The sequence below is a fragment of the Dipodomys ordii genome, unplaced genomic scaffold (assembly GCF_000151885.1).
Source record: "Dipodomys ordii isolate 6190 unplaced genomic scaffold, Dord_2.0 Scaffold65, whole genome shotgun sequence".
Taxonomy (NCBI): domain Eukaryota; kingdom Metazoa; phylum Chordata; class Mammalia; order Rodentia; family Heteromyidae; genus Dipodomys; species Dipodomys ordii.
In genome coordinates, this window is record NW_012267281.1 from 14,947,136 (window position 1) to 14,972,051 (window position 24,916).

The window sequence follows — 24,916 nt, forward strand, 5'->3', positions numbered from 1 at the left end:
CATTATAAGTGTTTCATGAAGATATCTGTCTTTCAAAATATGTATGACTCACATGCAATGGTATAAATATTAACTATGAATGAATTTCATATTTTGCTTTTACACTATTTGGTTTGATGAATAAATATATCACTTTAAAATTCAATTAATGCACACAGTTCATATATTAGTGTAAGTGGCTCGAGAAGTAAAGATGAAGTTTCTACTGAATGGGTATCTCTGTTTTGTTACTTTCTATATGGCAGGCTTCTATATCTTATTTTTTTTCTATTTTCCATTGTCTTCATATTTACAACTAGGAAATTATGTATATGTATATATATTCAAATAGGACATTTATAAATATATATGTATATAAATGTATTGTTTAGTTTTGCACTTGTGAGTTATGGGGCTTGAACTCTGGGCCTGAGTGGGGTCCCTCAGCATTTCAACTCAAGGCAAGTGCTCTACCACTTGAGACACAGCACCACTTCCCCTTTTTGTGGTGGTTAATTGCAAATAAAAGTCTCATGAATTTTCCTGCCCAGGCTGGCTTTGAACCATGATCCTCAGATCTCATCCTCCAGAGTAACTAGGATTATAGGCATGAGTCACCAGCACGTGGCTGACAATTATATATTTTATAGGGTTGTTATGAACAGTACATGCCAAAGAATTTATTAAGTGCCTAATAACGCAATTGCCTAACAGTGCCATATTTTGGATATTCATAAAATCTCAGTACTAAATGTAAAATTAAATTCTAATAAACTTGATCAAACTAGTGGATGTATGAATATGCAAGAATATATAAGCATGGACAATATAAAACCTAGATTATATAATAATGCAAACCACTATTATTATTATATAATCTAGGTTTTATTGTAAAATTTGTAACATTTGTAAAATTCATTAATTATACCAGATATCATTAACAATAGTAAACAATTACATTTCTGTGTCTCATATAGAAGAATCATTCTAATCTTACTTAGCAATATAAAGTTCTTGTAATGTTTTAGACTATTTTATAAAGTTACTTATATTAAAGTAATGAAGAAAATGTTTAGAACAAATGCTGGAGTATATATTTCTTTGTAAGGAAATAAAAGAAAGGCAAAGAACCTAAACTATATAGATTGGGGCTAAAGCCCAGCCTAGACAAATATTACTGTGACACCCTATTGCAAAAACAAACTAAAAGCAAAACGGTGTCATTTTTGCTTCCAGTGGGTTTGAGCCTAAAAATATGAGGTCCTCAGTTCAAGTAAATTAATACATCAAAGTAAGCAAATAAAGTGAAGAGTTCACCTGGATAACAATATATCAATCTGGAAAAATATTATGCATAATTTCAAAAATCATTACCTGATTAATTAATTATAATGAAATGTGGTACATTCAGATTCATATCACTCAAAAGTTGTTAGCTGGGTATTGGTGGCCCGTGCCTGTAATCCTAGATACTCAGAAGGCTGAGATCTGAAACATCACAGTTCAAAATTAACCCTGCCCCCCCAAATTTATATATATATGTTTAATGTTTGTGAAATTTTTACCTAAAATTTACAATTTATAAGCCAAAATGGAAATGTGGTCAAGTAGAGTACCAGACTTGAATGAAAACACCAAGGGATAATATCCAGACCCTGAGTTCTTGGCCCAGTTCTACATGCAGGCACACATTTTCTCTCTCTCTCTTTCTCTCTTTCTTTCTCTCTCTCTCTCTCTCTCTCACACACACACACACACACACACACACACACACACACATACACACACACACCACACAGATGATTTTTGCCTTCATTTAGTACCAGATATTTTTCATGAACTAGAAAGGACTTAGCTTCTCCTCATTTTCTTTTGTTGACATTGCCATGTGACTTAAGAAACATTCTCATACCATACAGCTTGTATTTCTATCCTGTAATGCATGGGGGACACAGGTAAGTTTCAAAAATTATTTTTGGTATACCTTAGATTTTACATGGATATTTCGCTTCAGATGTGAGTTTGACAAGAAGCAAGCTGTATGTTAGGCAGGGGTAAAAGATTAAGGAAAAGCTACAGGAGAAATGACAATATATCAAAATAGTCAATTTTAGGTATCATCTTATATAGATTGATATCATTTTCATTCTGGAATTATATAGGAATTTAACTAGCAGTCAAGGGTAAATGTTTTGGATTCCTAAGTGGATGATAATTTTAAAAATCTTTATTATTGTGAATAAAAATATATCATATAAAATAACTGACAAGTAAGTCAGAGGTTGTTCAAGTACATCAACTCCAAATAACAGAATATCATTCACTGATATAGGCCAGTACTGAACTATATCCAGCACTAATAACAAGTGGGGGAAAAGATCAAAAAGAAAGTGGACAGTCCATAGACTAAGAGGGACTTGAGCAGTTGAGGATCTTGTACAATCCTGGCAGGGGAGTCAACATATATTTTGGGGGGGGGGAGACCTTTGAAAGCAATAAATGATAAAGTGCTCATTAAAATAATGTATAAAATGTAAACTATACACAATTTCTTATAACAAGGACCACCCAGAAGCAAACGTTTAGTATTATAGAAACATATGTGTAGGACAAGCCGAAAAGGCCAAAAGCTATGTACATATGACCATATAAGATGATGTTAAGTGAAACGAACTCCAAGATAGGGACACAAGTATCATTTTTCTTGCTATTGTTTCTAATATATTTATAGTGTACCATGTGATGTTTTTTGTTTCTTTGTGTCTTCCTCTCCCATGATATAACCCTTGTTTTCACTGTATTTGATGTCTGTGCCCTGAATCTTGTATATATACTTTTCTAATTCTAGGATGGGAAGGGAGAAAAACAAAATGTTAAAATAAGGATACGGGTTGACCCATTGTAACAATGAGATGTACAAAACACTATGTTGAAAATGAACTTTACAATTTTGGTGGTGGTAAGGGGAGGGATATTTGTGGAGGTGGGAGGGAAGGGATGGTAGGGGGAAAACAAAGGAGGAGGCAACAATGCTCAATAGGAAATTACCTTGCTCATGTAACTGTAACCCCTCTGTACATCATTTTTACAATAAAAAAACATACAAAGAAAAGAAACACATATATAAAAGTTTTATTTATAGAGACTGATTTAAGGAACATTCTGGACCACCCTGTGCTTCGCAGTTTATAAAGTGTACACTTCACTGGGTGCCAGTGGATCGCATCTGTAATCCAAGCTATTCAGGAGGCTGAGATCTAAGGATCAGGGTTGGAAACTAGGCCAGGCAGAATATTCTGAGACTCTTATCTCCAATTACCTCCCAAATCAAGAAGTAGATGTGTAGTTCAAGTGGTACAGCACTATCTTTGAGCACAGGAGGTCAGGGACAGTGCCCAGGCCCAGAGTTCAAAGCTCAGGACTGGCAAAAATAAAATAAAATAAATGGCTGAACTATACTGATAATCCTGATGTACAGGAAAATCTACTTTTAGTTGGAATATAGATATTGATATACATCTTATTCCATTAAACACAACTTTTACATATTTTAACTGATAGTCTGTTATTATGCTCTCAATTCATATTTACTCATCATTCACACATCTGTTTCTTTACCTCCAAAACAATTTTATTTGTCCATTTGCTCTGTCTTAGAAGATCTTGTCCTAGAGACAGGCGGGCTACTTGTCTTTCCTACATCAACGCATACAGCCATCCTACTAAGTGAAAATAACCCATACTCTTTCCAAAACTTATATTCTTATGAATATTGGTAGCATTTTAAATTGTAAATTAGAACTTTATGTCCCTGATTGGGAGGTTTTGAATTTAAATTATTTTATAAGATTTGAGTAACTTGACATTTCATAGTTTTTACTTAATTCTGTTTTACTATGCCCTGATTATTGTCAAAGGATATCACTGAATCAGCATCAGTAAGAAATACTGTAGACAAAAACAAAGTAAAGGTCAAGACTCTGTTCTTTCTGTTTCTCTAATGGAACTTTGACCCACATAAATATATGTATTTCCAAAGCCTTCACTGAGAGTATGAGGTTTACAACTACCACAATACTTTTGCTTTTAGATCATTAGCTTTAATGAAGGATGAAACAAAAGTAAATTTTTACTTGCTATATCCATATGATAGATTTTCACAAAAGGATTCCTTTGGAAATAAAATAGTCACGTGAAAATACCTTATTGTTAAAATCTATCAATTATTTATTCAAACTAATAAAACATTTCAATTAAACTTGGTGAAAGGTCAGAGAAGTAAATTTGTTTTTCTTTATTAGATGCTAATTTCTTTCTCATTCTCATTAGACAATCAGTAATCCATTATGTTAAAGTACAACAACAATGTTTGGAATTCAACAGTACCTAAGGTAATTTATTAAGTCATGTTTTCCAAGCCCCATACTTATTAAAGACTCTATAGATTCTTCTTTTACTTTCTTTATCTTCTTGAGGAAAATTGAAAAGAAAATTCAAAATCCTGTAAATCACTATACAAGTAAGAAAAGTTATGCACATATTTGAATAAGTTAAAAGAAAACAGTCTCACAATGAACCATATTATACTGCATGACTAAAGTGTAAGAAGAACACAAAAATGCAGAATACAAATCAAAGAAATAAATGGATATTTTCTAATAAGATAAACTGATACTTCCTAGGACCTGCAAATGTTTATCCCTTAGATATAGCAAGGAAGTGATTTGATGAATTGGAAAAGAGAAGACTGAGGCGGGAAAAAAACATAGATGCAAAACAAATGTATATTACGAAAAAGTAAAAGAAAAGAAAAGAATCAAAATAGATTATGTGGGCTGGGAAGGTGGCTTAGTGGTAGAGTGCTTGCCTTGCATGCATGAGGCCCTGGGTTCAATTCCTCAATACCACATAAGTAGAAAAAGCCAGAAGTGGCACTGTGGCTTAAGTGGTAGAGTACTAGCCTTGAGCTGAAGAGCTGAAGGACAACACCCAGGCCCAGAGTTCACGCCCCAGGACAAACAAAAATGGAAAATATAGATTATGTATTATGGCTTGCACCTGCTATCCCAGCTGCTTGGAAAGCAGAACTCTTTGAGGGTGGGATTCAAAACAGACCAGGCAAAAAGGTTTTGAGACCCTCCATCTCAACCAACAGTGGAGTGTACAGGCTCCATACTTGTCATCCCAGAGAAATGCAGATGTGAGAATCTAAGTCCAGGCTGGCCTGGTCAATTAGGTAAAATCCTATACTCAAAATACACGAAAAGGACTGGGGTGTGTCTTATTTTTTTTGGGGGGGGTCCAGTCATGGGGCTTGAACTCTGGGCCTGGGTGCTGTCCTGGGCACTGTCCCTCAACTCTTCAGCTCAAGGCTAGCACTCTACCACTTGAGCCACAGCGCCACTTATGGCTTTTTTCTTTTTGCTTATGTGGTGCTGAGGAATGGAACCCAGGGCCTCATACATGCAAGGCAAGCGCTCTACCACTGAGCCACCTTCCCAGCCCTGGGGTGTTTCTTATATGACACAACTTCTCCCTCATAAATGCAATTAATTATCTAAGGCAAATAATTTTTTGATCCAAAATGTTTTGTTTTTAGTAAAATAACAACATGGCAATGCAAAAATTAGCTAGATGATCAAAAAAGAAATTTCTAAATGAACCATATCTGATAATATAAATATCTGATACTAGTTTACTTATAATTGTGCTAAAATTTATTTTCTTTTATACTTTTATCATACGTGCATGATGGCTTAAGGCCATTAGTTTAAATGATCTACACATGTAGAATAAAGTTGACTAGTTGAGTTGTCTGCAACTTTTTTCAAGTTGTTGCATTTCTTTCTACCACCAGAGGGTGGTAAAAGATGAAAAATGCTTTAAACAAAAGGAAGTGCTAGGAACAATCCTCTTTACTCTTATTAATGTTACAAAAATACTCAAGGTTGTGTTTATCATTAAAAATCCTTGTTTTAATATTTTTCTCCCCCTATATTGAGGACTATTAAAGAAGTAGGTTCTGCTGATATCAAAGAACTTGTTTTGTACAAAGCATATATGCAAAGAAAATGTAAAGCAGACCAGTGCTATTTTAAATTGATTCATTACCTAATACAAAAAAGCTATGCTTTAAAAATCAGCCTTCTGACATGAGAGCTGGTGGCACATGCCTGCAATCCTAGCTACTCAGGATGCTGAGTTCTGAGGAGCAGGGTTCAAAGCCAGGCAGGGCAGGAAAGTACCTGAGATTCTTATTGCCAACAAACCAACAGAAAATGGAAATAGGGCTGTGGCTCAAATGCTAGAGAGTTAGCCTTGAACTGAAGAGGTCAGTGACAACACCCAGACCCAGAGTTCAAGCACCATCACTGACAAAATAACTAAATTAAAAAAAAAATAAAAAAACCTTTGCCAATAAGTGGTGTATACCTCTAATATTTCAAAAATTAATATATTTTAGATTTTAGTAGGTTATATTTACAGCTAAAAATAAGGACCTACTTGGTAGAAATACCTGTGTGATTATTACTGCTACTCAAACAAAAATATGCAAACTATTCAAAAAGTATTAATTTAGCATAATCAAATGACTATTCAAGACTAAAAAATATTAAAATCTTCTGAGTTTAAATGAGTGTCTTTGAATATAGAATTTTCTATTTAAATAACCAGTATAATCTTATAGGATATACCCTAAATTTATTTGTTCTTTTTCTTAGACAGGAAAGTCAAAACAATATCTGTCCATTTAAATAAGCTTAGCTTAATAGAACTGCTGATTGTTAGTACTTATTAGATTCATTTGATTCATTTCAGTTAGCATGAATTTTATTTTATTCAATATGTATCATAATGGTCAATGCTATATCTCAGTATGTGGAGGATGAAGATTATGGAAAACTCATCAAACGTATATTTAAGGACTTGAACAAACGGATTTCAATTCCATAAGTCAAATTTTGTATACAGTGCTTCTTTATCAATATCCACAAATATCTTCCTATCCTATTGTTTTCATAGAGGTGCACAATTCAATTATAAAATGCATTTGTGTGTTGATGATTGAGTCATAAGGATTAATTTTGGTTTGTACTTAAAGGTATAGTTCATGACATAAAATTATTCTCCAAGTTACACAACTCTTCTTAAAATGTTATATATTAAAAGGCAATGTGTACCTTCTTTTGTTTTGAAGTTGTTCAGCAAGATCACTGTTTTAACAAAAGATTATTCAATTAAATTTGTCACAAATGATTTATTTGCTATTTTTGGGCTCACGTTATTACTACAGTGATGACACAAATAGCTCAGTAAATGAATGTTATTATTAATTCCATTGTTACCAAGGAACATACTTCAGCACGAAAACGTGTTGACTCATGGGTTGAAATATTAGTTTCTATTATTCAACAAATGTGTACCTTTCTGATTAATTCCTTTATTATACATAGATCCAAACATAACAAAGCAGTTTATTGCTACTCAAGTTTGCATGACAACTACTCACTTTTAGGTGGTTATTTGCATGATCTAAAATATTATTGCCATGGACATTTTCTTTTGTTGTTTAGAAATATTATCCATGCTTCATAGTTTGGAGGATTAATTATAGTTTTAAGTATCTTTTCATTGAATATCACATGTGCATATAAAAATAGTCATTATATTCATTTTACTGTGGGCTGTTCATCTCCATATATGTGATCTCAAAATAGAAAAAGAATATATTTATGTTTTTTTTTTGCTTTTCTTATGATAACAATTTACCCTGAGTGAAGGATTTTTTTTTTTTGGTCATGGGGCTTGAACTCTGGGTCTGGGTACTGTCCCTCAGCTCTTCAGCTCAAGGCTAGCGCTCTACCACTTGAGCCATAACGCCACTTCCAGTTTTCTGTTAGTTTATTTGAGATAAGAGTCTCACGGACTTTCCTACCTGGGCTGGTTTGGGACCACAATCCTCAGATCTCAGTCCCCTGAGTAGCTAGGATTATAGGGGTGAGCCACTGGTGTCCAACTGAAGGTTTTTTTGTTTTGTTTTGTTTTGTTTTTATAATGAAAGAAGTTGAGTTCAATAAATTTGTCTCTTAGAAAAATATTAAATGCCACCAATTTAATAACCTAATAATTAAAAGGAGATAATGTCCCTCAGTGTCACAGCTATAAATAATCAGCAGCAACAGTGATGGACGATTTGCTATTGTCACTAGGAAAACATTCAGAATCTGAAGTCTTCAGGTGGCCCACGAAACATGAACTAGCGCACCTACATGACCATGTAACCCCCCTGTAATACTTGCTTCCCAGATATATCTTTAGTGTGAATACAAAGTAATATACTTGAAATGATTTAGAAAAATGTAAAAAAATACTTTGAGAAATAAAAGCTATCAATTAACTTTTAATCTTGATATTTTTAGGATGGTGGGTGTTCAACCACTTGAGCCACATCTTCAGCTCTGCTTTTTGTTAGTTATTTTGCAGATGAATCCTCACTCGTATCTCTGCCCAGTTGGCCTCAAAGCCTACTCCTTCACATCTCCGCCAGACGGAGGCTAGAATGCACTTTTGAACCCCTAACACCCAGCTAACATCAAATTTTATGTGTAAAAACACACCTTTTCCAAATACATTTATGAAGAAAGACTAAGGTGGAAACATTTTACACTTACTGATAACATACCAAAGTACCTATTCATTTGATTGTTTAACCTTGGCCACACTGAATATACATTGCTCAATGCTCACTATTAAAAGTTCAAACAACATTCTTGGTATAATTTTTTGGATTCTTTTTGTTTAGTCTTCCATTTGAAGTCAGAAGATGTATGAAGTCTCTGTTATGCTTTAGGTCTAGCTCAATGTCTGTGCTTGTATAGGAAATTTTTTACTTGGCATGGTTTTGCTTTGTTTTAGGGTTTGCTTGGTTAAACAATGGAACCAGTGAATTATCTGTGCCAACAAATCACCAACAGGAAGTTTTACTATGAAAACTTTTCTTTGAATAAAGCAATCCATTATTGTTTTGTAATTTTGCATTCAGATCATATTAAACACAAAAGAAATTTAAGATCAAACATGAATCATTTTTGGTAAGGATTTAATGCCAAAATCTGGTTTTATAAATGTCCACTTATGTACAAATGGGACAATATTACTTTTTAGGTACACAATTCCTCAAGATTTAAAAAACCTTTTCACTGAAGGATGTTATTATATGGAATAAACATGTGCAAATGTCTTTTTCAATAACAGATATATATTCAAAGGAAAATTTAATCTTCCTCAGCCAAAAGCTACAGTCCCTCAACAAAAATGTACAACATTGTTATAAATTCAACTATCTACATAATTATTAATACTTGTGTGCTTTTTTTCCATTAGAAGATGAACAAGAACTATAAATTCAATATTTTAGGATCACACTGAAAAAGTTTAAGGAATGGAGTTTTAAAATATGGAAGATATTTTGTATAGTCCATGTTCCCAGAGTAGTCACTCTGCTTGCCTTTACATTCTTAACCTTGCAAAGGGGACCCTGAAAAAGGTACACAGATGTTCTGAGGTAGAATTTGTCCAGTGCAGAATGAATACATGCATTTCATTGTCTCATTTTTTCCCCTTAATGCTTAACTCTGTCTTCTCATCCTCTAATTCCATCCATCTACATCATCACCTTGGAATATTTATGACATACATTCCCATTTAGACATTGTAGCTTTGGGCTATGGAGATGAGATTTTGTTCTCCAGGACTGGAAGAAAAAGATCCCTATTATGAATCATAGAGTACCAGGACTCTGCTTTCTCCAGGGTACTGCTCTACATTGACAACTAGAGATAGGTTCATTTCTTCAGACTGGGTATTTTCAAGCACCCTTTAGGGTTGAACTCTTTGAAAGATGAGATAAATTGTTGAAAGTCATATTAAAACATAAACTATCAGTTTTGCCTAAGAATAGCTGCTTAGATTTGTTCTTCTTCTAATATGTAGTAAATAGAAGACAGATTAAGTGAGAAGAGTAATAAAATCTATTTTTGAGTAATTGTGAATAAATTGACTTTTCAAATTTTGGGACTTCATATTGGAAAAATTATTTTATGTTAAATAATCAGTAATTTAGATATTTTATAGTGGTTTAATAATCATTAGCATATATTCTGCCATAAATGTTTTGGAAAGAATTACTAATAATTGCATTGCACATATAATAAGATAATTTGGAAAGGATAACGAATAAAATTTAAAGTACAATAAGTATTCAGTACTTAGTGCTACAGTACTTAGTCAGCGAAGCTAAACACTACCATCTTGAATTAAGATAAAATTTACAACTTTTTCTCTAGTGATTTTTGGCCTACATCCCTTTTCTGTTCTCATACAAAACATATATTTGTGAAAGTACCATACAAAAGGGTTACAATTACATGAGCAAGGTAATGAGTACATCAGCTTTGTTGCCTCCTCCTTTGTTAACCCTTCCCATCCCTTCCCATCTCTGAACCCCCACCCCACACGGGCCAAAGTTGTAAAGTTTGTTTTTTGACATAATATCTTGTACATCTCATTGTTGCAATGGGTCCACCTGTGTCCCTATTTAAACAATTTGTTTTTTTTCCATTCACCTCCACAAATTATACCAATATCAAATACAGTGAAAACAGGGGTTATACCGTGGGGGAGGGACATTCAAAGCAACAAAGAAATCATCTTATAAATATGTTAGAAACAATAGCAAGAAAGAAAAAAAAAACACTTGTGTTCCTATCTTGGAGTTCCTTTCGCCTAACATCATCAACTTATCTGACCGTTTCTCAGACATATATTAGTTACTGCAAATAAGGGAAACCATGGGACCTATGTTTCTTTGGGCCTGGCTTACTTCACTTAGAGAGATAAACAAGCTTTCTACAGAGAGTTAAACCTGAATCTAAAATTATCTCATTTATCAGTTTTCTTTCCATGGTTCAGTGTAACCAACCAACAGTTCATGAACTAGAAAGTCAAAAAGTAATTCAGGGACAATACATTCAAATTACATTACTTCAAATTGCTGTTTACAGGGAAATGTTCGAATTGGCTGAAATTAGAAAGCATGCAATATACAGATGAAATATTTGAATTCTTTACATGGTTTGAGTCATTTACCTGTACAAAATATTCTCCATATATTATCTTGTCCCTATAACCTAAAAGAATATATTGACAAAGTTAGGTCTAAAATTGGACAGGGAAATAGTTCTTAGTTTTTCTTGAGATTAGTATTCTATTGTATACTGAAGTAGCTAAGTCATTAGATTAATTGAAATTAATTTAAGTTGATTATCAGCAAGTAGCAAACTGTGCCAAAGAGCAATTCCTCATTTTTAGTGTATTTATTTTCTTAATCTCTCCATCATCCTTATTTTTTTCTCTATCATACCTTAAAAGACACAGTGACATTAAAATAACTGATGACTCTATGTCTGGAAGAATTCAATACAAAGGAAAGTGGAAATGTCAAATATGATCACAAAAATAAAGCTCTCTAAAACTATGGAAACTGTGGATCTGAGTGAATATCTACAATAATTATTTTAAAATCTGATTTGATATCCTTCCATTTGGATAACTTCAACCAGATCAAACCTGCTAGCATCTTCTGAAATGAGACACAAGGTTAAAGTAATATTCTTTAGAGTTTATAAGCAAGGATAAATCTGAATGGATTGTTTGCAAATAAATAATTGACAACACCTAGTATATCCATTTAGGATATCACAATGTTTAGGTAATTGGAGTAGAGGTGAGAATCAACAATTCCTTAGTCACAAGAGCTTAAAAAAATAAGGAATGGGACAGATCGGTATTATTAGAGTAATTTGGAAACTTTAAAAATTATTAAAATATAATATTTTAAATAAATTTTCTCTTAGCTAATAAAATTCAGGCAATTGTAACTTTCATATATTTATCTAAATTATTACAATTATATCTGTTACAGATAGTTTCATACTTTTGTGTGATAAACAGGATTATATTAATGGAAAACATTTTTTACAGATTCTAAAATATATTATAAAACAACCAAAATTCCATTTTGAATAAGCATCTCATAAAAAGCACCTCACTTCTAGCTTTATTATTAAGCACTAGCACTGGGAAAATAACTAATAAAAGAGAATTTTATCTTAGAATCTTATATGCATGATTTTAATTTTTTTAAGAAAAGCAAAAAGGTGTAGGCTTTAGGAAAACAGTTTGTGCTAATAATTTCATCTTAATTAGTGCACAATTTCAAATCTAAACAAAAAAAAAACAAGAATAACTACTGTAATGTTTGTTGTTTTGCTCAACATGTTTGAATGGCCTAGCCTTATAGATGAGACTTTCATATAAAATAACATGAACTTGTTTCCATTAACATTCACTGCTCTCTATTTGGTAGGAAAGGAATGGAAAGACCATTTACAGAAAGAGGAGGAGTTGAGCCGTCCCAAGGTGGAGCTGTCTCTTGTGTTATATGACACTGGCAGTTTAAAGTGCTCTAATGGGGAAGGGCTTAAAGGCTGAGTCAAAAGCCAAGAAGTCTCTTTATTTACGCCTACCTCCCAGCCCTTGGCAATCTGACTAATAACAAACTGAGCTAACAAGAAAGACTAGAAAGGGAGGAAAGAGAACCTTGCTGCATGCAGCTTGGATCTACAATCTAAAAAACAAGAGTGATCAATCCCAGCGCTGTTAAACATCTTGTTTATTTTCTGCATTCAGCAGCTTGCAAATGGTTAACTATATGCCAAAAGGAAAAAAAAAAGTCAGCATAGCAGTGAAGTATGCCATGAATTTTAATTGAGGGGATAAAGAGAGAAATGCTTCAGGATGCTCCAGCATGCATTCTGCTTGCAATATTTTCTTTGAAATGTTCAGCATTTTGTCTTTGACTGGAGGTTTTTAACTTTTGCAAGCTACAGGACTTGTCAAGAAGTGGTATTTGAGGAGAAAGTACATGCTGGTGTTCGCTGCTTTCTCTTTTAATAAAGAAACTGAATTACTTTGAACATCTCTTCCAGCTGTGCAATACAGAAAACACGTCAGGAAAGAATCTGCTTTACAGGTAAGATGAATGTTTCCAGCCTTTTCAATACTGATGTTTGCATTATCATCAAGGGATTGCATTTGTATGTTTGCCACTTAAAAAAATATAGTAACTTTGCTTACGGTTTTCAGTCATATTTTTCTCAGTGGCCAAACTAACACTTTAGCAGATGCCTATTTTCTCTGAGCACTAGACATTTAGTCCAACAGCTGGCTCTGTAGAAACGAAGTAATATAATGTTATACCATTATGCCTTTTAAAACATGTGGTTTATTATTGGTACTGAGTATGTTTGCTTCCTGCTTAAAAAATAGATGCCATTGTTGAATTCCTAATATAGGCAGAATACTGGAGAAATCTTTGTATATTGTGAGCTACTTTTATTGTATTCTCTGACTTGAGAATGTAGATTTTCCTGAAAATATATGTGTCAGGGAGTTTTGACCTCTTAAAGACTGTATGGTATCAGATGTGGTTGATTCTGGGCACACCTCAAGTTTTTTTTTTTTTTTTATGTCTGGAAAGATTAGAAACTGTTTTCTAATATACTGTGAAGCACAGAATGCATGTAAGATTTTTTTCTTAAAGTGAGATATTGTCATCTGGAAATTATTTACTATTTTCTGAGGATGCTGTGCTAGGTGAAATCCAGCATTTTCTTTGCTGATGATTTATGAAGAAGTACTTATATTGTTTTTGGAAGCTAATCCACAAGTTGAAAACTCCAACTACAAGCTCCTTATTTCTAAGCACATAAGTCAGGATAGTTTAAAACCTAGCTATTTCCCTATGGAAACCTAAAGCCTTCTAACTTTCCTTTTATTTATAAAGACTATACTGGTTTGTTTCTTTGGTTACCTTTTGTCTTTCCCAGACTTGAGACTGTTCATGGTTTCAATAAAATAATGCATTTTCAGGAAATTGAAGTTTACTTTCAGCATTATTGAGTGCATCTGGAATAACTTATTCGATTTTGCTTTAAATTTTTGATTGGGTCCATTGTTTGTATTTCATCAACAAATAAGCAAGTTTCATTTTGAAAAGTTCACATAAGGTGTGGTGTTCATCTCATAATTTGGGTTATATATTTAAGATAAACTAAGTGAATGAAACAGAACTGGATAATCAGTAGCATTGTGTATGCTTAGGAGGAATAAAATATCACTAAATGATCAGTATTGTTGTTCAAGTTTACCTTGCCCTTGCTGATGTTTCAAGGTTAAGAGCTACTGTTTCAAATGCACAATTTAAATTTTGAGAGAGCTAGAATATGTGATGTTGTTCCGATGAACTGTTATTTTGAACCAAATTATATATGGTCTCAAAATATTTTACATAGTGCAGTTTGTTTCAGAGCTCATTGTTTGAGACTTCAAGCTTGAAATAGAGTTGATCAACTGCTTAATTATGTGGTGACATTTACTGCCTAAAGCCTGCTTCAAGTCCTCACCTGGAAGTCATCTGGGTTGAAGTTGACATGAGGCATTGTTTATTCTTTAATAATAGCTTGAAATCATGCTAATACTCAATTTTCTCCCTTGGTTGTTTGTAAATTTTTACCTATGGCTAAAAAGTTTAAAAGAAGCAGTATTCCATATCTATTCCTTATCTGACTATAAGTGTGACTTCAGTTAAATTTAATGGGATACTCTCAAGTCTTATGTATATACACAATTGTAATTTAAGACAGTATTTCAGGCCAGAATAGCCAAAATAGAGTTGTTTTATAATGCTATATATTATTACACCATGAAGGACACATTTTCCCAATATTTATTAAAATAAACAGTAGTATATTATTCCCAAATCAAGACTGATGAGCATACAGACATATTTATAAACTAAGGGAATACATACTACCTGCAGATATACATTCACGTACATTCTTTCTAGTCACCATCTAGAGTTCCCCAGGTTTCTAGCTAATATATATATATATTATATTTGTAATATATTATATTATTTATTACATTTCATTATATATATATATATCCTTGACCTATAATCATCAAGCATTAGTTCTTATTATTGTAAGATTTAAAGAATGCTTAAAAACAAGGTGTTTTTAACCACATACTTTTGTATTATGTTATGAACATGATACAAGCAAGCATCCATCTCGTATGTTCAAATGCAGGTTTCAGGTGTCAACACAAATGTTACGCTAATATTATAACATCTCTGTGCTGAATTTTATACTTTGATGCAAGTTGAAAGTTATTCAGAATAGGTCTGAGTATTGGAAAATATATTAAAAACAAATGTAAGTGTTATAACCCATTCAGATTTTCATACTAGCTGGAAACCTATCATTTGAAAATGTTAGAGTTATCTCACTGTCTCACCCATTAAAGTCCACTGTTACTGCATTTTATTTTACAGGGTTAGACCCCCATCACATGACAACATGAAGCTGTGGACTCATCTCTTTTATTCATCTCTGCTTGCCTGTATATCTTTACAGTCCCCATCACCAGTGCCCTCACTCAAAGGATCTTGTGATACCCTTTGCAACTGTGAGGAAAAAGATGGCACAATGTTAATAAATTGTGAAGAAAAAGGTATCAAGGAATTATCCCAAATAAGTGTGCCACCATCACGACCTTTTCACCTGAGCTTATTGAATAATGGCTTGACAATGCTACATACCAATGACTTTTCTGGACTTAGCAATGCTATTTCCATACACCTGGGATTTAACAACATTGCAGACATTGAGACTGGTGCGTTTAATGGCCTTGGCCTTCTGAAACAACTTCATATCAACCACAATTCTTTAGAAATTCTTAAGGAGGACACTTTTCATGGATTAGAAAACTTGGAATTCCTACAAGCCGATAACAATTTCATTACAGTGATTGAACCAAGTGCCTTCAGCAAGCTCAACAGACTTAAAGTTTTAATCTTAAATGACAATGCTATTGAGAGTCTTCCACCAAACATCTTTCGATTTGTTCCTCTAACCCACTTAGATCTGCGTGGAAATCAGTTGCAAACATTGCCTTATGTTGGTTTTTTAGAACACATTGGCCGAATATTGGATCTCCAGTTGGAGGACAATAAGTGGGCATGCAATTGTGACTTATTGCAACTCAAAATCTGGTTGGAGAACATGCCTCCACAGTCTGTCATTGGGGATGTCGTATGCAACAGTCCGCCATTTTTCAAAGGAAGCATATTGAGTCGACTGAAAGCAGAGTCAATTTGCCCAACTCCACCAGTGTATGAAGAGTTCGAGGACCCTTCTGGATCATTGCACCTGGCAGTCACATCTTCAATAAGTGATAGTCTCATGTCAACCAAGACCATATCCATTTTTAAACCACCTACCAAAGCACCTGGTTTGAATCCTTATCTTACAAAGCCATCGACTCAGCTCCCAACACCCTACTGTCCAATTCCTTGCAACTGCAAAGTCCTAACCCCATCAGGACTTCTAATACATTGTCAAGAACGCAACATCGAAAGCATAGCAGATCTAAAACCTCCTCCACAGAATCCCAGAAAGCTGATTCTAGCAGGAAACATTATACACACGTTAATGAAATCTGATCTAGTGGAATATTTCACGCTGGAAATGCTTCATCTGGGAAACAATCGTATTGAAGTTCTTGAAGAAGGGTCGTTTATGAATCTTACAAGACTACAAAAGCTCTACCTTAATGGCAACTATCTCACCAAACTAAACGGAGGCATGTTTCTTGGTCTTCCCAACCTTGAGTATTTATATCTCGAATACAATGTGATTAAGGAAATTCTACCAGGAACCTTTAACTCACTGCCTAAACTCAAAGTACTTTATTTAAACAACAATCTCCTTCAAGTTTTACCCCCGCATATTTTTTCCGGAATTCCTCTAACTAGGATAAATCTTAAAACAAACCAGTTCACCCATCTCCCTGTCAGTAACATCTTGGATGATCTGGGTTTATTGTCCCAGATTGACCTTGAGGATAACCCCTGGGACTGCTCTTGTGATCTAGTTGGATTACAGCAATGGATACAAAAATTAAGCAAGAACACGGTGACGGATGACATCCTCTGCATGTCGCCACCTCATCTCAACAAAAAGGAATTGAAAGCCCTGAACAGTGAACTTCTCTGCCCAGGTTTAGTAAATAACCCATCCCTGCCAACCCAGAGTCATTCCATGATCGTCACAACTCCTACGAGCACTACAAATACTGCAGGGACTCTTTTAAGCTCTCTCACAGATGCTGTCCCGCTGTCAGTTCTAATATTGGGACTTCTAGTTGTCTTCATCACCATTGTGTTCTGTGCTGCCGGGATAGTGGTTCTTGTTCTGCATCGCAGGAGAAGATGCAAAAAGAAGCAAGTCGAAGATCAAGTGAGAGACAATAGTCCTGTACACCTTCAGTACAGCATGTATGGCCACAAAACAACTCATCACACAGCTGAAAGGCCCTCAGCCTCTCTCTACGAGCAGCACATGGTGAGTCCAATGGTTCATGTCTACAGAAGTCCGTCCTTCGGTCCAAAGCATTTGGAAGAGGAAGAAGAAAGGAATGAGAAAGAAGGAAGTGACGTGAAGAATCTCCAAAGAAGCCTTTTAGAACGGGAAAATCACTCACCACTCACAGGATCAAACATGAAATACAAAACCACAGACCAATCCACAGAATTTTTATCCTTCCAGGATGCCAGTTCATTATACAGGAACATTTTAGAGAAGGAACGAGAACTTCAGCAACTGGGAATCACAGAGTACCTAAGGAAAAATATCGCTCAGCTCCAGGCTGACAGGGAGGTACATTACCCCGCAGCCCATGAAGAACTGAAGTTGATGGAAACGCTAATGTACTCACGGCCAAGGAAGGTATTGGTGGAACAGACTAAAAATGAGTATTTTGAGCTCAAAGCTAATTTACATGCTGAACCTGACTATTTAGAAGTCCTGGAGCAGCAAACTTAGATGGAGACTCGAAGGGCTTTGGCAGAAATGCTGTGATTCTGTCTTAAGTCTAAATCTTGGAAATAAGTGCCTTACATGAGTGAGTAGGTCTTCAATCAGAACTTAAGCACAGCAGTTATATGGGAACAAAGAGAAGAGAAAGAAGCTCAGGGATCATTGGGAGAAGCCATGGCATTATGTTCAGGCAATGTAGTCTATCCCAAATAAATCCTTGCATGTAATGCATTCAAGGATTATGGCGATAAAAAAATAAAAATAAAAGTCACTGTTACATAGAAGTCGTCTTGCACATGTTAAAAAGGTTGAACATTGAAACAATCATTATTTTCTTGAATTGTTTTACCAATGGATTAAAGGAAATTTTATTTCATCATTTAGAAAAGTACCTATATATGTAGTTAGAATATGTCTGGGATATATACTTTATAACTATTGTATGCTTAAAAATCTGCAAACATTCAATTTCCTCATGATAAATACAATGGAACTGGAACTTGAAATGTGTAAATCATAATAGTAAGGAAAATAGAAAAGTTGTAATTAGGTAGGCCAAGAGTTGGCCAAAACTTTGAACAGTGCAAAATTAAATGGCCAATCCTATGCTTTCTGAATTAAAAATGAATGAATAATAGTTCAGATGGGCTATATAAGCAAACTTTTTGGTTTTTCTACACATTTTGTGTGGACATTCATTTTGTCAATGCTGCTGTGAATTAAGGTATATCATTTGTGCTCAAAGTATAATTCTTCTTGGGATATTTAAATATGCTACTGAGATTTGACTGTAAATATGATTAGAACACCTATTAAATTTGCTTATGTTCATAGTATTAATCCTTTGTAAATCTGAATGACCATGATAGAAACATGTTCTTTTTTGTGGCAACGTTACAATTAAAAATATTATTTTATTTTTCATGCTGTATACTGATAGCTGCCATAAATTAGTAGAAAAGGCACTTATAAAGGTAAGTGGTTTATGTTACCTCAAAAGAGGGACAATGCAGCTTTATTTTACAAGAAGGTATAGCTAGATTTCTATGGACTATTTATTCTGTACAGTTTTGTATATTTTTGGTTCATAAAGTAATTATTCTTGGGTGCCTTTCAAGAAAAGTAAAAGTTCTGCTCACTACAATAAAATTAAAATGAACATTATTTTCAAATGTGCTTTCTTCAATTAGTCTTACCTTTTAATTCTATTAAATCAGGTTTACACACACACACACACACACACACACACAAACACACATGAGGAGGTTCCTGTATGTAATGCATACAGAAATATTTTGTTTCCTATATGCAAAAATACATTCAATTTTTGGTGATGATTGACATTAAGCCAAATTAAGGTAAGACTATAGTTTTCCTTTTCAAGAAAATCATTTTACTATATATGCAAAGGTAAATGACTTATTTTTCTTCTTTCCAATTATAAAATTAGGTTTTCACAAGCAAAATGTAATTAGTCAAGAAAATGTAGGACTGTTTGTGAACACAATGCATACTCAGTTTCTCATTTAAGGAAACACTGTATGCAACGAAATACTTTATTTTATTAACTTAATACTATTTTAATGAATTCTGATGGTACTATTGAATATCTTACTTTTTATTGATGACATTTTTGCTTTACTATCAAATTGTAAACTGTATCTGACTTTGAATGAAACAAATCACCTAGCTTATAGAAACTGTGTCTGTGCCATACAGTATGTAGAATAAAACTCCAATGTGAATTCAAATTTACTACATTTTGCATTGAAATAGAATACAAAAGTTGTAATATCTTAAAGGTTAAAGGAAAACCCTAAACTGTTTCAATCATTTTCAGTGTCTTGAAAGAACAAATGTGGATTTTTATTTTTAGTATAACATGTTCTAAACTTAATATATGTGAACATGGAAAGCTTTCTATTTTTTTTTACTATAAAGTACTCTGCACAATAGTAAATTGTAAATAATCAAAGGAGTGATATTATTAGGAATTTTATTCTAAGTAGAACAAGAGTCGAGAATACAATTATTGAATTCTTTTTAGTTGACTATCTGCCAATATTTTCTTTTATTTTGTTCACGTACATAGAAGTAACAGCATGATTTAACCTCCATGCCTGAAGGATCACTGGAATAAATCCAGAAAGTCAAATAGAAACATGTCTTGATGAATGTTCTTTTCTTTTGGATGGAGTAATGATTTTTTTTCAATTTTTATTCATTGGTAATTACTTGAAGTAATGATGTTCATTTTCAACTTATAACTGAAGAATCATTTTCTTTTAATTTTAGTTTTTGTTGGTTGCTTTTTTTCTGTATCTATTCTAAAGACTTGCACTCAGTACCTGGGCACTCTTCCTGAGCATTTTTGCTCCAAGCTGAGCCAGAACTCAGCCTGACCACAGCTAGAGCTCCACTTCTGGCTTCTTTTGATTACTTGGAGATAAGAATCTTACAGATTGGGGCTGGGAAGGTGGCTCAGTGGTAGAGTGCTTGCCTTGCATACATGAGGCCCTAGGTTCGATTCCTCAGCACCACATAAGCAAAAAGAAAAAAGACGGAAGTGGCGTTGTGGCTCAAGTGGTAGAGTGCTAGTCTTGAGCTGAAGAGCTGAGGGACAGTGCCCAGGCCCAGAGTTCAAGTCCCATGACCAGCCCCCCCCCTAAAAAAAAAAAAAAGAATCTCACAGATTTCCTGCACAGTTGGGTTTGAACTGAGATCTTCAGATCTCAGCCTCCTGTGTAGCTAAGATTACAGGCATGAACAACCAATGCCCACAGGAACCAAAATTTTTTTTTTATAGAACCATCCATGTAAATGTATGTTCCAAATTAAACTACAATTCAAGACTAAAAGCCAGTGGAATATAACTTAAAAACTGCCATTTCCAATGAGCATGATGTTTTAATGATGTGTTTCATTTCATTTTATGATTCTTTATTACTCTGCATCCGTATATATGAATAAGTGATCAGAAAACATCCTTTTGGATATTTTGATAAATAAATGAAATAAAAATGTAGGTATGGAGTGAGAAAGAATTTAAAATCCCCATCTGTCACCTGACAGGATGAGCTTACTGGCTTTTTGTATCATTTTTTTAATTGTTAAGGAAATTAAAAAATTTCTTTAACTGGGTGCATGTAATCCTAGCTGCTCAGCAGGCTGATACCTGAGGATCACAGTTAAAACACAGCGGGGGCAGGAAAGTCCATGAGACTTTTATCTCCAACAATCCACCAGAAAACTGGAAGTGGCGCGGTGGCTCAAGTAACAGAGCACCAGCCTTGAACTGAGGAGCATAGCCACAGCACCCAGGCTCAGAGTTCAAGTCCCACTCTGAAAAAAACATTATATATATATACACATATATATATATATGTATATATATATATAATTGCACAAAGAATTTGTCATTTAACAAAGCAGATTATCAATGCAATGCATTTTGTTTTCTTTCTGCTTGAATTTTCTATGTATTTTTTTTAACTAGTTGTTGGATATTTACAAAATCAATATTGGTCTTTACCACCCATTGAGTGGTAATTTATGTGAATCCCTTAAAAATGTTACTGTTTTACCCAATCTTCTATTCTTTCACCTATCAAAATATTATATATTTTTTTTGTTCGCTTAGCAAGCCAATCTGTCTCTCAAACTAACAGAAAAATCTAAATTTCAAAATACTATTTCAGAAATTATCAACAGAAGATCTGGTGACTGAAAGAAAATTATTGTAATTCTTCATGGTTAATTCCTTGATATAAGCAAAGTTACAGCTATTCATGTCACAGTAGTACAAATTCTGGTATGTCAAAAATATCGTTTTATACATGATAGGAGCATAGAGCCATACTTAGTTAATTAAACTCCATTTCAAGTGGTAGACATTAAAAATTCTTAAACATTACCTAACAAATCACATTTTTTTTGGGGGGGGTCCAGTCGTGGGGCCTGAACTCTGGGCCTGGGCACTGTTCCACAGCTCTTCAGCTCAAGACTAGCACTCTACCACTTGAGCCAGAGAGCCACTTCCGGCTTTTTTTCCTGCTTATGTGGTGCTGAGGAATCGAACCCAGCGCCTAATGCGTGCAAGGTAAGCACTCTACTACTGAGCCACCTTCCCAGCCCCAAATCACATTTTTGAATGAGAATAGATGGGATTAGCTATCATATCTCCACAATTGTTCTACAAATATCTTCAATTAATCCCCACCACTGTGAGGAATATTTTTCCATATATGAAGTAAGTGGAAGCCGGGTGCCCGTGGCTGTAATCCTAGCTACTCAAGAGGGTGAGATCTGAGGATCGAGGTTCAAAGCCAGCCTGGGTAGGAAAGTCTGTGAGACTCTTATTGCCAATTATCCACTCAGAAAACTGGAAGTGGCGCTATGGCTCTAAGTGGTAGAGCACTCGCCTTCAGCTAAAGAGCTGAGGGACAGAGCCCACGCCCAGAATTCAAGCCTCACGACTGACCAAAAAAAAAAAAGAGAGAGAGAGAGAGAGAGAGAAACAAAGAAGTCAGTGAATAAGTGTTATCCTCTTGAACTTATCTTTATGTCTAAGCAGGGAGAAATCCTTTCTTTGCTGCCGTAGTGCCAGGTGAACTGAAGCATCTTCTAAGCCACCTCAAGCTATCTTAATTCTATGGCCCAACTAATTCAAAGGTTTAAGACTCAATGAAGAATTAGAAAATGTGATATGGATGTCCTCTTTTAATTAACAAAAAACATTTATATTCCTTTGTTTGTTTACTTGTTTGTTTTAAATTCTATTGGAATTTGAACCAGTGGTTCATGCTTGCTAGGCAGATACTTCACAATTTGAACAATGGCTCCAACCCAATACAGAACTGTTTTTTTTGTTTGTTTGTTTTTTTTTGGTTTTTGTTTTTGGGTCCGGTCGTGGGGCCTGAACTCTGGGCCTGGGCACTATCCCTCAGCTCTTCAGCTCAAGGCTAGCGCTCTACCACTTTAGCCACAGCACGACTTCTGGCTTTTTTCTTTTTGCTTATGTTGTGCTGAGGAATCGAACCCAGGGCTTCATGCATGCAAGGCAAGTGCTCTACCACTGAGCTTCATTCCCAGCCCCCCAATACAGAACTTTTAAAGAATGGCTTATCTCCTTTCATAAAAATATTCCATATGAATGGAGAACCTATCCATTGATTTATACCTCTGTTAATATATAGCTGGTGATTGAATATGAAGAGATACATTTTAAAAGATATACTTTATGTTATATATATATGGAAAATAAAATATATATATAGATTTGATAATTTATCTACCTTTCTTACTTTTCTATAATGGGTAATGGATACATAGCCACAATATTTTTTGTTTGCTTCTTTGTTTTGTAGTTTGCAGGGCTTGAACTCAGGGCCTAAGTGCTCTGTTCCTGAGCATTTTTGCTCAAGGTCAATGTTCTATCACTTTGAGCCACAGCTCCACTTCTGGCTTTCTGGTGATTAGAGATAAGAGTCTCTCAGGGGTTTTTCTGCCCAGGCTGGCTTTGAATTACAATCCTCATATCTCAGCCTGGTGAGTTGCTAGGATTGCAGGTGTGAGCCACCAGTTCCTGGCTCAAAAGCACTTTAATAATAATGTGTAGAATAGAATAATATATTTTTTAAAAAGTTCATTTCACATAAGTAAAAACTCAAATAAATATCTAATATGGAAATGGTTTTAATATAACACTATTTAATAAATTATTATGAGAAACCCTTCTTTACATAAAATGAAAATTATCCTCATGGAAAACCAAAACTATTTGATAGGGAAGTCTGTATCTCTAGTGCCACATAATGTCACTGTGAGCAGTATGATTTCTTCCTATTTATTTTCCCATAAAGCAGTTTTGTGAAGAAAATGGAACATAATAAAGAAATGAGCTTTTATTGTAGCTTAAGAGACAACTATGAAACTTTCTCAAGATTGGCCTTATACCTGTCACTTTAGTCAAGAATCACATCGTTAATGAGAACTGGGCAACTGGTTAAAATTCTTTTGTGCTTTTTGATTGTATACATTTGAAATGTAGTCATATTCACAAACATCCCCTGAGGTGTGTCATTGAATAGATGTCTCAAATAATAAGAATATATAATTGCTCATTATTAACTTATACAAAGTTTAATTACATTATTAGAGTTATATTAATACCAACTCTTTATTGTATATAATCACCATGATTTCTGTGCCATTTTATTCAATTGGTTTTATAAAGGTGGCTTTTTGTTTATTTTATACATTCATCAATTTTTTATGTATACATAACAGAGGAAAGGGCCAGATGTAAAATCCTCTTCCAGCTGCTTTGAAAGCTTAATCAAGTAGACAAATACTCTTCTGTTAGTAAATGTCTTTCAGGAGATTAGTGAATGAAGAAAGGAAACAATTCAAAACAACAAATTGCAGACACCCTCATTGGTGTGCTTCTAACCTCGATTACTTAAAACTGTATACTTTTTAAATACCATATTTTTTCAGTGCCTTAAAATATCAATAGCAGAAAGAACCCTTCTATAAGTAATCATTTGTTTCTTCAGAATATTTACTAGCAAGAAAATTGTCTTGGAATGAGTGAAATATTTTTAATGGCTTATTTTTTCTATGAAAATAAAATCTCTGGGAAATTAAGTCACTTTACTATACTGATCTTATAGACTATATGTGATGTTCAAGAGTAGTGTTTTTCTGGCTAGAATTATTGTATTCAATTTTAAATTAACATTGCTATTAATCATGAGGCAAACTAGTTATGGTAAATTAAGTATATTTTCGTATAGTTTCTTGGTGGGAGAAATTTAAAAAAATCTGAAGTTCGATACTGGTAGACACTCCTGTAATCCTTGCTACTCAGGATGCTGAGATTTGAGGATCTTGGTTCAAAGCCAGCCCGTGCAAGAAAGCCTGGGTTATCTCCA

The 24,916-nt window shown here is 34.2% G+C and overlaps 1 protein-coding gene across 1 annotated transcript; it reads left to right on the forward strand.

Moving 5' to 3' along the window:
* Positions 1-13,009: 13,009 nt before the first annotated feature.
* Positions 13,010-18,111, forward strand: Slitrk6 (SLIT and NTRK-like family, member 6). The gene is made up of 2 exons (XM_013022986.1): positions 13,010-13,072; positions 15,437-18,111. The coding sequence occupies exon 2, from the start codon at positions 15,462-15,464 to the stop codon at positions 17,985-17,987; it is 2,526 nt and encodes an 841-aa protein (XP_012878440.1). The 5' UTR covers positions 13,010-13,072; positions 15,437-15,461; the 3' UTR covers positions 17,988-18,111.
* The last annotated feature ends 6,805 nt before the right edge of the window (positions 18,112-24,916 follow it).

Coding starts and splice junctions, on each gene's coding strand:
- Slitrk6 (XM_013022986.1), top strand. CDS start 15,462: ATGAAGCTGTGGACTCATCTCTTTTATTCATCTCTGCTTGCCTGTATA.